This window comes from Setaria italica, chromosome III (assembly GCF_000263155.2).
Source record: "Setaria italica strain Yugu1 chromosome III, Setaria_italica_v2.0, whole genome shotgun sequence".
Classification (NCBI taxonomy): Eukaryota; Viridiplantae; Streptophyta; class Magnoliopsida; order Poales; family Poaceae; genus Setaria; species Setaria italica.
In genome coordinates, this window is record NC_028452.1 from 44,337,285 (window position 1) to 44,352,608 (window position 15,324).

Consider the following 15,324-nt stretch of genomic DNA (forward strand, 5'->3'; position numbering starts at 1 on the left):
AAAAGGACGCAAGGTCAATACTGGGATGCCAGAAAGAGATGTTTAGTTTGTGGGTATGACTGACTACTTCCTCTTCTGTGATGAGGAAAAACTCATCAAATTTAAGATGTGGGAACAAACTCGTGGAATTAGCGTTCTTGAAAAGAACAATAAGAAGTAGAAACTTGTTCAGAACAAGCACATACTATGCTGATTTAATTCAATTTATAGGGTAAACGAAAGAATATCCTTGTTTTTCACCTTTACAAGTATCAGTCATTTAGGCTTCTTGGTAGATAGATATATTTTTTTATGAACAAAATGATGCATCAACCCTGTCCTCAGTATCAAAGCACAATCTCAAAATAATAGGAGAGACTCAGTTGTTGTTTAGGTTTCTTACGATGGAACTTGTCCACCAAAGTTTAAGTTCTAAACACCGCACATCTTACCATGGTATATAAAGTGCCCATCATTAATCTTAAAGATTGGTTGGTCTAGTCTTTGGGAATAAAAATATGTGTACGTGTGTTTATTGGAGTGAACTGTATATGTGTAAATGTGAATGTCTGAGTCTGAGTCTGAGCTGCAAAGAAATAAAATATCAAAATTCATATCCCATTGAAATACTGGAAAAGACAGGATTACATGTCCATTTACATTCAATGACAAGCGCTACACATTCCTCGCTCACTCTTTTCATCTGCGAGGTTACTCTAGCCGCAAAACAAAACTTTTCGAATATTCTTGTTGGATGCACCCTTCAGTTTGATTAATTTGCATCCGTGCAAAAGGTGCAAATTTATATATAAACCCAGCAAAATCAGGGTTGTGAGTGATTAAATATATAGTCGCTGCGCCGATGGGTGGATGGATTCAGAGCCATATGGCGCCGGCGCCTTTGAGCATGGGCACAAGATTGCCGGCGAGGTGAAGAGACATAACCCTGTCAGTGGAGCCGACGAGCTTGCCGCCGATGAAGACGGCGGGGACAGGCGGCACACGACCAAGGCGGCGTGCTAGCTCCCGCTCCATCTCGCGGCCGCGGGGGTCCTTGTCGAGCTCGTGCACCGCCGCGCACACGCCGAGCTCGGAGAAGAGGCTCGACACCGTGTGGCACATCGGGCACTGGCTCGTCGTGAAGATCACCACCGCCTTCTCCGTTGACAGCCTCGACACCCTCTCCGCCATCGCCGCTCTTCTGTACTTCTAGATCGAGCTTGGAACGGAGTGAGAATGAGCTAGGAGGATGCTTAGCTTGCTAGCGTGTGAAGTGTTTGGCTATGCGCTGAAGTGTCTCTGGTTGTGTGCTTTGGGAGTGTAGGGTGTGATGCCCTTTTATAGTATTCACCGGATGGAGGAAGAGGAGAACAGTGGGTGCTTGTATAGAGATAGAGTACAGAGATTCGCAGAAAAGAGAGAAAAATCTAGAGAGAGATGTTGTAGATAATGGGCATAAGAATCTTCAACGTGTGTGTTGCACGCTCTGAATAAGCAGTGCTATAAGGCATAATACTGTCGCTGTCGTTTAGTTTCTTTTTCATTAATTTTTGTACGCTTGATTTTGTATTTTTTTTTTAAATTAGTGGCCAATTGTATTATGTCTTGCACAGCCCATTAATCTTGCAATTGGCTAATTTTGTAATGTGTGCATGTGTGTGTTGACAATTGTGAAGGCACGAATCAAAAACAAGGTGAGCCAAAGAGCTAAGCTATGCATGCAAATCAATTCTAAGCTAATAGCATTCTTGAACAGTAGAGTGATGAAATGAAAAAAATGAGACCATGATGTGGTAATCTGCAACTCAATTCATCACTATTTGTGTTTACCTATTCTTTAGTCAATACTCATCATAATGATCAATTTGTGTAATGTTTATACCTAGATCTCGCATTAAATCATAATTAAAAGAAAGTGTTCATCAGTTAGATCGATCACTTGGATATTATTAGGTTATGCAATCAGGTTCTTATTATGCTAAATATTAAAATGTACCTAATACAAAAATGCATGTGGAATTTTACGTTTTTGAAAAGATATTTACAAATATATATTGTGTCATTATGTTTATATACACAAATGAAGATGAAATTAAAGGGCAAACTAGAACTCATGAATAAACCTATTACTAGCTTGTTGTCACCACAGTGTAGTATATGTATCGATCCATTTGTGCATACCTAACAAATTCAATTTATTAATGTTGTTCTCACTGCAGTGTAGTATATATAAAGATTTTTCTATGTATATCTAACAAACTCAATTTATAATACATCTCATCTTGCGTCCATAAAACATTTTTTAGACCAAACTTTGGCAATTTTCTTTCACTTTTATGCTCACAGTACTGTGAAGAATTTGTTCCTTGCTATATTAAATTAAATTTATATTCCAATCTAATTTTGTTCACATAGTACTATAGTAGCTATGTTCAATATATTTGTACAAAATACGCACACATGCACCCTATTTAGTATAGTAATTATGCATATAATAATAATATGAAATATAAAACCAAACTAAAAAACACATATAGATATTATCCGTGACAGTGATATCTACTACATAGTTGAACCATGGATTCGATTGTACATGCGCATAACACGACATGAGAATCGAGTACATGTGTACCACTGCACTTCAACATTAGTACTGACTGCTCAAACAGTCATCGCATGTATTACATAATAGAATCAATTTAGATTATGTGCATCTGTTAAAAAATAGGTTTTCTGCAACAAAATGATAAAAAGAAAAAAAAATACAAAAGTCAAAGCTAAAGGTATTATTCCACACTAGCGGATCGGTCCTACCAAACCATATTGGAATTTGGACTCTCGCTCCCATAGCTCGATCACAATGTGGCATCCAACAGGCCACGTCGTCACCTTTGGCTAGCTTGCTCTGATCTTCACAACATCCCAGTGTGGTTTTGGAATCTGGAAAAACAAAGCCACCGTGTTGCAATTAAAAAGGTAAAGTGTGTAGTCACCAAGTAGCTAGGTAGAGGCATCTCTCTGACCTCACAAGGTTTTAGTGCGTACGTATATATGCGTGTGATGCTGCGATCCGAGCTAGGCTGCTGATTGCAGTCGACCTATCACATATCCATGCACGCATGTGTCATCTTTTTATCCACTACTGTCACCGGTAGAGCTATCTAAAGTTGTAGTCGCATGTATATGTCCAGCTCATTTTTCTTATCTACATTTCAAAATTTCAAAGCCTGCAATACACCACTTTGTGTAAATTGTAGCAATATACATATAAACATTATGTCTTGTCAGCTTTCATCCAATTAATCGCGGCCCAAAGACATTCTTATTAAATTAGGCCTTTTTAAATGATGAAGTTTTCTTTTGCTAAAAGTAATCATCAAATCACATTTTGATTTGACTAGGATTTTGTTAAATATATTATAACTTGTGAGCATGAGTATATAATTCAGCAATCACGCTATGATTATTCTTACCTAGTGGAGCGATAATTAATTATTACCATCTGATCCAACATAACAGAAAGATCCTGCCATGGGACTTTAGTTCCATTTGTGGGAAGTACTTTATGCATATGTGATTAGAGGAACCAAATCAGGGAATAAAGACTATAGGCACCCATTAATTATTTATTTTAAGGTCTTAATCAAGAAATAAATAAAGGTTACTTTCCATATAATAGTAGTATCCCTTTGTTTCTTTATTCTTGAATTTCTTAGTTTGTTTTGATTTGGATAATAGCAAACATTTTTCCCTTACTAACATATATGCAATACACAAATATCACGGTACAATATCAAATTAATCGGCTGCCCTGGTCATAACGAAAAGCCCCCTAGCTGTTGGGCAAAAGAACTGTCATGCTTTTCAACGTAAAATAGCTTCACTAGATTGGACAACCTCATTCTTTTGGACGTTACAATTATGAGACAGAATAATCATTCATGCATAACTTGTGTGCTTGCCTTTTGTTTGCGTTAATGGATTCAAGTTTTATTACCAACCAAGTAGCTTACTCAGCTCCCTCTATCCACAAATATATAAGAATTTCTAGCAATTTTAGGCAAACTAATTAAGCAACAAGGAGAAAATCTATTATACCCCTTATTAAACAAGCGAAAGCACTCCAAATTGCCGTATTTCTAGCCACCTTTTGGGCTTTTCCACAACACTAATAGGTTGTTTAAATATGATGTACAATTTACATCAAAAAGGGAGCACAGTTGATTGGCTTAACTAGACAAAATTCCATAGGAATAATTATTGTTTGGGAGTTTAGTTTGTAGAGGTGCTTATATTCATGAACAAATGAAGAACATTAGAAATTCTTATATTCGTGGATGGCAGGAGTATCAACAAGTGACTTTTAATAAATGAGCTTAACGCTACTAAGGGCATGCGCAACCACGTCGCACAGATAGCAAAACATATAGTTCATACAATGGTTTGTCTATATGCTTCCTGCAAACTATATATATTTAATTCATGCATGGATACATAAAGGAGTATACTATTTTGTTGATGTATGCCGTGTAGGAGAATACAATCATGTCAGAAGGAGTATATGTAATGTTACATTTTTATTTTAATTATTTCCTACCTTCTTGCTGATCTAAAAGACCTCTCGTTGATTTCTATCTTTTTTTTTATTAAGGGTTGTATTGTAAAAATGGCAGGCATCCTTATTCGAACTACCTCTCTCTCATTGACTCTCGTGTCTCCTCCCTCTCTCTCAATCTCGTCTTTCGATCAGTTAGGGCGTGGTGATCGGCGAGACTAGCAGGTCGTCTCCAGCAGCAGACACAACACATCATGGCTGGCACTATGTCCAGTGGCGGGTGTGGCTCGGTATGGGCTGTGCGCGTGCAAGCCAGGTTTGCGCATCATTGCTGAATTTTTCCTCATCAAAAGGAGCATCGCTACAACAAATCATGAGCGTGCACTTGAATAGACAACACCGTCATTGGGAGAAGATAACCTGTACAATGCATTGGTGTCTTCTCAGAGGGCTAGCCACTACTAGATGATTGCTTGCATCTCTCTCTTTCTAGCTACTTGTTACCCACTTTTGTAAACAACTATTTGTAGCTGCGAAAAGTAAGAGTGGGTGACACATCCACCCCTGCAAATGCCATTTCAATCAGCCCTACAAATCTTTTTTAGTAGTGTAAAGAGAGGGTTAGAAAATCCAAAAAAAATCTCAAGGTTCTACTTGGACTACCTGCAGAAGTGTATCGCTCCATCATGGTCCACAAGAGGACCAAGTAATCTCTAGTGATAATCTTTTCTCCACACTGGATCAGCAGATTCCAAACCGATTGAGCACAACACTTCATGGTACTTCCACAAAGCACCTCCTTGAAAGGTTACGAAGAATCAACACCGCCACCAATGCAAGCCATCTAGGGATGCAATCATGCAGATCACCGAGAGTAGCAAGCAAAGGACGACCTCACTTGATCAGCACAAGTGATAGGGATGGGTATGCACGCTTGCTACACCCTAAGCACTAGTAATCAAAATGCAAGCATAGAGATATATAACCAGTCGTGTGTATTTTAATGAGCAAGACCAATTTAGCTAACGAAGAACTGTCACCACATAATGCATTTGATGTCAAACAGCAGCAAGAACCATAGGTTAGTTATACGTCAACAGTTAGTGTGACTGATTAGAAGACAACCAAAAACAACTATATGATGATCAATATGAGCAAATACATGCTATGCAAACTTGTATATATACATAACACATGCCATCATACTGTTTACTTATTATTAAACTCCCATGCACATATATTGCTGACATTATTCATATACAAGCCCATCGAAAAAGGGCGATCGATCAGTAGACGCACGCACCATTGCAGTAAAGTTACAACAAAACATCTAAAAAGAAGAGGAAATCACACATCAAAGGCCATCTCTCTCACTCACTAGCTCCTACGTACAAGAAAAGAAGCTAGCAAGCTACTTTGCCTCAGTTATTCCTGTCAGAACACTGGACGGGAAAAAACCTGCCCTTGGCACCACCGCACCGTCTCTATAGCCAGAGCGCGCCGGCGTTCTTGAGCATGGGCACGAGCTCGCCGCCGAGGTGGAGGGACATGATCCTGTTGGTGCCGCCGACGAGCTTGCCTCCGATGAAGACGGCAGGGACGGCAGGGCCCCTGCCGCCGAGCATCTTGAGCAGGGCGCGCTCCATCTCCTTGCCCCTGGGGTCGCTGTCCAGCTCGTGCACAAGAGCGTTCACGCTCAGGTCCTGCATTAGCTTCGTCACCGTGTGGCACATGCAGCAGGAGCTCAGCGTGAACACCACCACTGCCCTCTCTGATGCCAGCTTCATCACGCGGTCCATTTGCTATGCTTTGGTTTCTTGGCTGCAAGAAGTGACCTCTCTAGGTCTCTCTCTCTCTCTCGCTCGCTCGCTCGCTTCTCGTTCTCTCTCTAGCTCTCGAGCTCTGTCAAGCTTCTGTTGATGCACGTGGAGAGATGAGTGTGTATGGATGGGTGGTTTGGGAGAACAGGGTATGGCTGCCTTTTATAGAGTTTGCAAGCAGGGGCTATAGGGTTTCCATAACGGGTCCGGGTCTTGCTAGAGCTGCAAGTAAGATCGAGCAGAGAGTGTGATGAGCTGGTCTGGGAGTTTCTGGAAAAAACAAAATGTTCCAAGGAATCTATAAGCTGGTATACGGCAGCACAGTGGCTACTATGGCCAGCTAGGACCATGCATGCATGACACATCTTTATTTGACTTTGAGAACGATATAACTAATATAATAAGTTCAAGGCCCCACATTTTGCAATTTGAATCCAAAAAGCTCTGTGGTTTGCTCATTGAAAAGGATGGTATACATGCATGAGATCAATATATGTTTGGATAACGCACGAGCCGTCTTTTCAATAGGGCCCAAGGAATATATCTCAGAACGCTAAGGTTGTGTTGACCTACTGAGAATATCATATGGATGCATATGGCCTATGGGCATGCAGCTGTACCCCCATTTTCTTGTCATGGGATATAACACTTTATTTCATACATCTCCTGTCATGGTTTTAATAGATAAATGAAGTTTCTGACAAAACAGTGTCTTGTTACTGGTGTATAACTTCACCTAGAAGCAGTGTTCACCCTTTCGGAATAGGAGAAAATACTGGAGGTGGCCGGTAGGGCTGTTATGCCAGTTTTCGGCCAAAATTTTCAGAATTTGGACAAAATTTAACTGGAATTTGAGGATTGAAGTGAATTCCGGTCGAAATACTACCGGTATATTTATCGTTCACCACCGATAGGACCGAAATTTGCCAAAATTTGGTGAAAACCGACTGGTAGGTATCTTTTTTTGCGAAAAATGTGTATGATATTGATATCTTCTTATAGCCCTCGTCTGGAAGGTATATATGAGGTATGAGGTAAAAGATGGACACGTGCATTGACAAGAATTTTGGGAAAATTTTCCCAACCTTGGACAGGAGCTAGTAAGTCTATCAGTTCGTGAGGTCCCATTTCATTTCTTTTTCTTTTTCTCGAGGATATGAAGGAGACTATATGCACTTGATACCACCGGGATTTTCCGGTTCCCAATGTCAACCATCCAATTACTGCTGGGTTTTTGATCCCCTAAGTTGTGATACCTCGTGTTTTCTCCTTTCTTGAAGGAACATTTCTTCCCATTTGACAAATGGCAATGTAGGATTGCTGGACGGATAATGTACATAGCTTTGTAGTACAGGTTGGATTGTGATGGCTCGAATCCATAGCAACAAGGATAATGTACTGGACATGACTACGTGAACAGATGCTCCATCTCGTCATCTGTTCTGCGTGATGATCGATATTATTCGCTCAAGTGAAGAGGAGAGCAATTTCGCCAGAAATTCCCATGCACATTGGTTCCCCTTGTATGTTTTCTCAAAATACGCAAGTTTGCGTAAGCCGGGAATTTTGCTGGAATATCACTCCGGAACTGTGAAAGTCACCTTGTCCCAAACGGCCGACGACGATGGGGAATACCACTATGGTACGGCCAGTGGTTCATCTTACGACACATGGAACCGATTCCAGCTGGCTGATCAAGCCAATTTCGAAGTGTAGCCAGCCAGCCCTCATCGCCTCGCTGACCGACCTTATCTGCGGCATGGAATCCAACCACCTTGCACGCGGCTTTTCTCAGCAGGTTGAGCTGCCGCTGCTTTGTAAACCAGCCTGACCTTATCAGATATGAGGCGTTGCGATGCCACGATCCGACAATGCAATCTTGGCTTTTCATACTCTTGCTGAATCCTTTTCCTGCAAAAATCTTCCATAAGCTAAAGCTAAGAATGAAGGTTAGATGAAAAGATTCCGCGGCACTATTGCTATCTACCTGTATGATTCTTCAGGCATCTGAAGAAAGTCAGACATTATCTGAACTTTTCTCTAGTTTTTTTTTCATTTTTTCCATGCATGACGCAAACATCCGGCACAAGCATGGAAGATTGGATATTTGGATAGAGATATTCTTATACCCAATATCTGCGTTGATAGTTCTCACCTGGAAAGAAAGGATGGAGAGAGAAAAAGCTAGTGTTCTGTAGAGCAATCTCCATTGCTCCAGAATCCTTTGCTCCTTCTCCGTGTTTTTGCTTACTTCTTGACTCCTCAACTTCTCAAGGGGCACTTGTGGCTCCAATTCCAATAAGATGGACTTTACCACTCTTGGCTCTTGCAAGAGGGATGTTAGTTTACCTCTTATCATTTCAGGTGAAGGAAATTCCAAAGTTTAATTAAGTGCAAATAACCACAGCTTGATTCATCTTCAAGTTGTCCAGTTCGGTGAACCCACTGCAATTTGTTCAACTACATCTCCTTTTTTTTAATGTTCTACCGAGGGGAGAGAATCCCCCACCTGATTCATTGAAATGGTCCATAACAGCCCGCATGATAGTGTTCACATAAGGGTTACTTCGTAAGGTTTACATTGTTGTAGTAAACAAAGTACACCATGCATCACATATGCTAGTTTCTGATTCCTTCATCCAGCAGTGCCACGGCACCGCGTCTGCCTTGCAGTGTCAGGTGCTCGTCGCGGAAGACAGCTCCATTCCTTCTTTTCTAGAGCTGCCAACAGCACAGCAGAACCATGGTTTCAAAGTGCATGCTAGGTATATGAGCTGGGCGCGGTAGCTCATCGAGCATTGTGGTGGTGACGCCCTCAGGCAGTTCAAACTAAAGTGCCGGCCAGAAAGCTTGGGCAAAGGAGCATTGGAAGATGATATGTGTGGCTGTCTCCTCCGTTGCACCACACACCTCGCGGGTAGCTTCTGTTACCACATTCTTCTTCAGGAGGTTGGCTCGGCACTGTACTCGGTTTTGGACAAGAAGCCATGCAAAAAAATTGCACTCGAGGCAGTGCTCTATTCTTCCGGATGAATTTGGATATGGAGGAGTTAGTGCCTTGGGCTGCCAGTAGTAGTTTGTACAATGGCCCCGTGTGCAGCTTCCCTCTCGGTGTCGCAAATGGGCAGAGGTGCATGTCTTCATCGACTGAGAGGCTAACAGCGTCCCTGATCCAGCACACAACATCAAGCTCTTGATGGGCCATGGGTGTCATGCATGGCACCAGGTCTGGTTCCAAACCAAGGTCAAAGACTTCCTGGACTGTGTGAGTGGATCGCTTGCAGTGACTCAAGAAAGTAGGAACTTGTCAGCTAGGCACTCTTCGCCGTGCAAAACATCGAACCAGAAGGATGTTGAGCGGTCATTCCCAATTTCCACCATGGTGATGGCTCGGTACAGTGGCAGAAGCTCCTGAAGTGCGTCACAGTGTTAGCCCATGATTTCCCCTTCCAGACTAGCAATACTAGCGTGCCGGTGCACCCATGTCGCCCACGACGAGCCTTGCAGATGATGCAGCCAGTGTAGAAGCTTTAAGAGAAGACAGGAGTTCTATACACTCAGGTTGGTGATGCCAAGCTCACCCTAATCACGAGTCTCATTGAAAGAGCATCTAGGCCCCTTGTGGGTTTTGGTGATTAAATGACAAAAGCAATTAAAGGACTAATGAGCTTGTTGGGCTTTAGCAATGTTTTACTAGAAATGAAAAGGTCAAGCTCATGTCATATGAAGCATGCAAAAGTAAAGAAATGACAAGCAAAGATTGAATTGAGTGAAAGAGACAAAGATGGAAGTGAAATTATAGTATCTCATTGGTTTATTTGCTTGTATAATCAAAGAAAGTTGAAAATTGCATGAGGATTGATCAAGATTACAACAATAATATAAGTGATCAAGAGCAATGGTGAATTGAATGGAATTTCAATCATAGGTTGCTTGGTCACATGGATGGTATTCCTTATTATCATGAAAGAAGATATTTGACCAAGTACTTAGTATTTCAAGGAAGGTTAAGATAAAACATTACTTGGTCATATGTTTGTATAAGAATGATATTCAAGTATGAATCAAGTTCATTTATTGAAGAAGTGAATTTCAAATGGGTATTCATTGTTGATGCAAAAAAAAGCTTAACTTGAGATGGCAAGATAGGGTGAAGAAGTCAAACAAGGACTTAGCTACGAGGTACTAAGCAAGGGTGAAGGGAAAGTGGTGACTTGGGCCGACGAACCTTTGCAAGGGTGAAGAAGCTAGTACTTAGGAGAACTTTGAGGAACTAATCTAGCCATGAGGAGTTAAGAAATTCAAAGTATCAAATAATTGTTGAATCAAAAATTGAAGTGAATTGAGGATGTCAAGTTGATTCTTGATCATATATGATGATGAACCTCAAAGACACTAGCTCAAGGAGGATAATGCTCAAGAAAGAGAAAAAATAAATACTTGAAACCCCCTCAAAGTATGATTTTGAAGAAAAGCGGCATGATGAAGATATTCAAGCTAAAGTGATTTATATTGTATTTATTCTTTGATCTTCAGTATAGGTAATGCCGTACTATCAAGAGGGATGCAACGTGGATAGCTTCGCTTGTATCTCGGTGCTCAAACCTAACATTCCAAGTACTCACATGAGAGAAACACTTATCTTAATACTTGCACTGGGTGGTATTGGAGCTTGTTTTTAGTCGGAATGGATGCTCCTCTGAATAAGCTTTCCATCGAGTCCAAGATCATCGAATTGGGAGCCTGGAGTGAAAAGTTATGGCCTTTCCTCTTCAGTGACTTGTGCTGTCTAGTGGACTTTCGGAAAATTCCGAAAATTTTCCGAAGGTTCGGAAATTTCTGGAGATTTTTTGGAAATTTCTGGAAATTTGAACCTAATGGCTAGATTTGGGTTTCGAAAGTTTTCGGAGGTTTTTTTTTGAAGAATCCGAAGATTCCGGAAGTTTCCGAAGGTTTTTTCGGAATATTCCGGAATCTGACAGCCCAACGGCTAGTTTTTGGGGGAGGGGTATTTATACCCCTCCTCCTCTCCCTTTTGAGGCTGCTAGTTCACCACACGAAAAATATATCTCCACAGCCCTTTTGAGCCCTCCCATCTCTAGTATTGCAAGAGATTTGAGAAGAGAAGAGATTTGGGGTGAGGGATTGAAAGATTGAGTGAAAGTGAGCACATCCATCCTTCAGCAGTCGAGTTCATAGCAATTGATCTTCATGGCATCTGTTACTCTTGGAGGACAAGCCTCCTAGATGGCTAGGCGTCGCTCGGTGAGCACCCAAGCTTGTGGTGTGCCGCGGGAAGTTTGTGAAGGCTTCGATTTCGCCTCCGCAAGGGAAGAAATCAAGAAGCCTCATCGTAGGTCCTTTCACTCATGAACCTTTTCCCAAGCCACGAGGCAGGAAGCTCCGGTTTCTTGTTGCTCCCCAACCCATAGGAAGCTTCGTCGTCTCTGATCAATTTTGGAGATGAACCCAGGAGGCAGCGGGATAGCGCACATAAGGTATATGAGCTGGCTGTCTAGAATGGAGTTGATCAGGACAGTGTGACCCATCGGGTTCAGGAGGAAGGATTGCCATCCTACCAAGGTATCTGTCAGCTCGCTCAATGTAGGGGTCAAAAGTATTGATCCGTAGCTTTGCACAAGAGAGTGGCAAGCTTAGGTACGGTTGAGGGAAACCTTCCTGTCAGCAGCCAAGAGCCTGAACACGCAGGGAGGCAGTGTGGTCACAAATATGCATCGGCACTGTAGTGGTCTTCGTGAAATTGATCATCAGTCTAGTGGCCTTGGAGAATTGATCCAACAGAGCTTGTAGCCGGATGACATCCTGCAGTTCTCCCTGAAGGAGTATGAGTGTGTCGTCTGTGTATTGCAATATGGGACATGCACTTCCTTCTACGAGTGGGTGATGAACACAACCATCCTGCTTGATCATGGCCTAAAGAACATTGGCAACCAACAGGAAAAGGTATGGTGACATGGGATCACCTTGGTGCAGCCCCCGACGACATGGAATCCATGGACCAGGGGAACCATTGACCAAAACTGCTATCAGGGAGGTGTCGAGTATATGTCGAACCCATGCACACCATTGGTCACTAAACCCCCAAGCAGCCATGATCCTTATCAGTCCTTCCCAATTCATGATACCAAACGCCTTGGCGAAGTCAAGTTTGAGGACAAGAGTTGACCTGCACAAGTTCTGTGGCATAGACGAAATTTTCCGAGATCGACCTTCCCTTGAGAAAACCAATTTGATCAAGGTCAATCATCATCACAATTTTGGCCTGTAACCAAGAGGTAAAGATCTTCACCAATATCTTGACACAACAATTCTACAAGCATATTGCGCGAAAAGCATCCGCTGTGAAAGCACTAGGTTTCTTTGGCACTAGCACCATGTAGGCTCTGTTAATTCTCGCCAATAGCACTAGGTTTCTTTGGCACTAGCACCATGTAGGCTCTATTAATTCTCGCCAATTCTACCTCCCCTCTATAGAATGCATGGAGGAATGCCATGACCTCAGGTTTTACCATTGCCCAAGATGCTTTGTAGAAGCTAGGACCAAAACCATCAGGCCTAGGCGCATTGTTCCGATTCATTACGCACATGGCCAGGAGTGCTTCTTCCTCTGTGAATGGGGCAGTTAGCGCATTAGAGGCTTTCTGGCTGTCCTGATACAGAGCGACGACATCAAACTCCCAATCAAAGACACCTGCAGTGCCCATGATCCCCTTGTAGTAGCTTGGGAGTGCAATAGTTTTCCCCTGGTGAGACATTACTAGTACACCGTCTACCTCGATTCCTTTGATATGATTCCGAAACATGCGTTGGGTAGCACGGCCATGAAAGAATTGTGTATTTGCATCCCCTTCTTTGATTGCATGGTGTTTACCTCATTGCTTCAAGTATGCGGCCCTTTCCTTGATGTCCATGGCCAAGCAATCCTGAGAGAGTGCCTAAACCTACAGTTCTTCATAAGACAAGCATCAGTGTTCCTTCAGTGTGTCAAAAAGCAAAATTATGAATTTGTAGTTTTGGATTAGAGCTAGAGGCATCCTGTTATGCCTGTTCCAAACCTTTGCCGCAGCTCGAGTGTCCTTGAGGCAGCTGATGAGATGGCCAGTAGCGTCGGCCTAAGGGTAGGCCATGGACCACGTAGGGAGAATGGTAGGTAGGAAGTTTTGGTTGTGCAATCATGCATTTTCAAAGCGGAAGACGATCACTTTCAAGATGGTAGCGTAGAGCGTGATGAGCAAGGGGGTATGATTTGAGGTTGGGAGAAGGAGGGATGTGATTGTTGTGTTGGGGTAGGCTGCACATTGCGCAGGGTTCGCAAAGACCCAATCAAGACATCAAAGGGTGGGTGTGTCACGTTTGTTGGACCAGGTATAGAGGCGATCAAGGAGTGGTATTTCAGCAAGACCTAGGTTGTCAAGGGTTTCATTGAAGTTGTGGCAAAGCCGGGTGTCGACACGACCATTGTTCTTGTCTTCGGTTGACCGACAAAGGTTGAAGTCCCCGGTGAGTAGCCAGGGGGTAGTGACATGCTGAGGGAGCTCATTGGGGTTTTGTAGGAAAACAGGCATGACCATTGTTGTTGTCTTTGGCTGGCTGACAAAGGTTGAAGTCCTCGGTGAGTAGCCAGGGCCATTGACATGCTGAGGGACCTCATTGAGGTTTTGTAGGAAAACAGGCGAGTCACAGTGGTCGGATGGAGTGTAGATGTTTGTGATGGTGATAGTGTGGTTAGATGTGGTGGAGGCGAGCACCGTGGTGAGGGTGTGGCGCCTGGTGATGAAGGAGTGGAGCAGGAAGGTTGAGCTAATTCCCCCATAGGATCCCGTGGCAGAGATGAAGTGGAAGGTGTTAAGGGAGGGGCGGGGAGGAAAAGCTTAGTAGAGAGATCGTTAATGTCTTGGAGTTTGGTTTCTTGAAGACAGGTAACACAAGGAGCAGCAGATATGATTGCATCACACACCACACCGCACTTAATCGGGTCACCCAAACCGCACACATTCCATGACAGAAGCTTAAACGATCTAAAAGCAGTACCCATAGCTAAAATAGCATAGCACCAGCAAGTAAAGCAATGCACATGCAAAACAAAGATGGACTGCACAAATGACCCATGAAAAGACAGTGCAGAGGCAACAAATTAACAAGAACGCTTAAAAAATGACAACAAGCATGAGAATTAAGCAATAACAACAGGTCCAGTTCAGTTAAAAGTAGCAGACGACAAATGGACATGTCACACCATTGAGGAACCCAGGCCGCAGAGCAAGGAGTAGGCATGAAGCGCCTGGCCTTGCCGCTCGAACTACCATAGACATAGAGACAACAGATGCTAATGACGAACACGGACACGCAGCAGAGGGACACGGAATGTAGCAAACAATTCTCCTCGTTGCAGAACCTGAAGTGTAGGGTTATCATTCAATAGTTGGCAGCACCCCTCCCCCGACAGCATTGGCGGTCGCAGTGCCCAGATCGGTAGAGCCCATCATCTTGCACAAGTCGCAATGGAGATGGGCAACTTGGTGCCCAAGAGGATGTTGCACTTCTCCACGTGAGTCTGCAAAGCGGTAGAGCAAGTGGATAGGGAGTTCTTCATAGCAGCACCTTGTGTGGCCTTGTCTGCCACCGCGACGTACTTCCCGTTGGCCATCACCACCAGATGTGAACTCTGGCGCTAAGGTTTTGCATCCTTAGTGTTCTTGTTCCTTTGGTGTCTTCCACGGATCGGGGAGCGCATGGCGGACACAGCGCCATTAGTGGTTAGAGGAGAAACAATAGCAATGTTTGCATTGGTGTCACAGTACTAGCAGCAGGGGACAGTGGCGGTGAGGCAGGAGGTAGTGGAGCAGAACACTTCATGCAAGCAAGCATCACAGTGAGGTGGGAGCAGGTAGGCAGCCGTGGCAGGTGGTGCTTGGGGGTGCGGTGGAGCATGCAGCGGTGGCACAGCGG

General features: G+C 43.3%; 2 protein-coding genes across 2 annotated transcripts; both read right to left on the bottom strand.

Annotated features, from left to right (window-relative positions):
• Positions 1–572: 572 nt before the first annotated feature.
• Positions 573–1,299, bottom strand: LOC101765522 (glutaredoxin-C15). Its single transcript, XM_004962783.3, has one exon. The coding sequence runs from the start codon at positions 1,168–1,170 to the stop codon at positions 856–858; it is 315 nt and encodes a 104-aa protein (XP_004962840.1). The 5' UTR covers positions 1,171–1,299; the 3' UTR covers positions 573–855.
• Positions 1,300–5,716: 4,417 nt separating this feature from the next.
• LOC101765931 (putative glutaredoxin-C14) lies at positions 5,717–6,482 on the bottom strand. Its single transcript, XM_004962784.2, has one exon. It carries the CDS (start codon positions 6,331–6,333, stop codon positions 6,019–6,021), a length of 315 nt encoding a protein of 104 aa, XP_004962841.1. The 5' UTR covers positions 6,334–6,482; the 3' UTR covers positions 5,717–6,018.
• Positions 6,483–15,324: the final 8,842 nt, after the last annotated feature.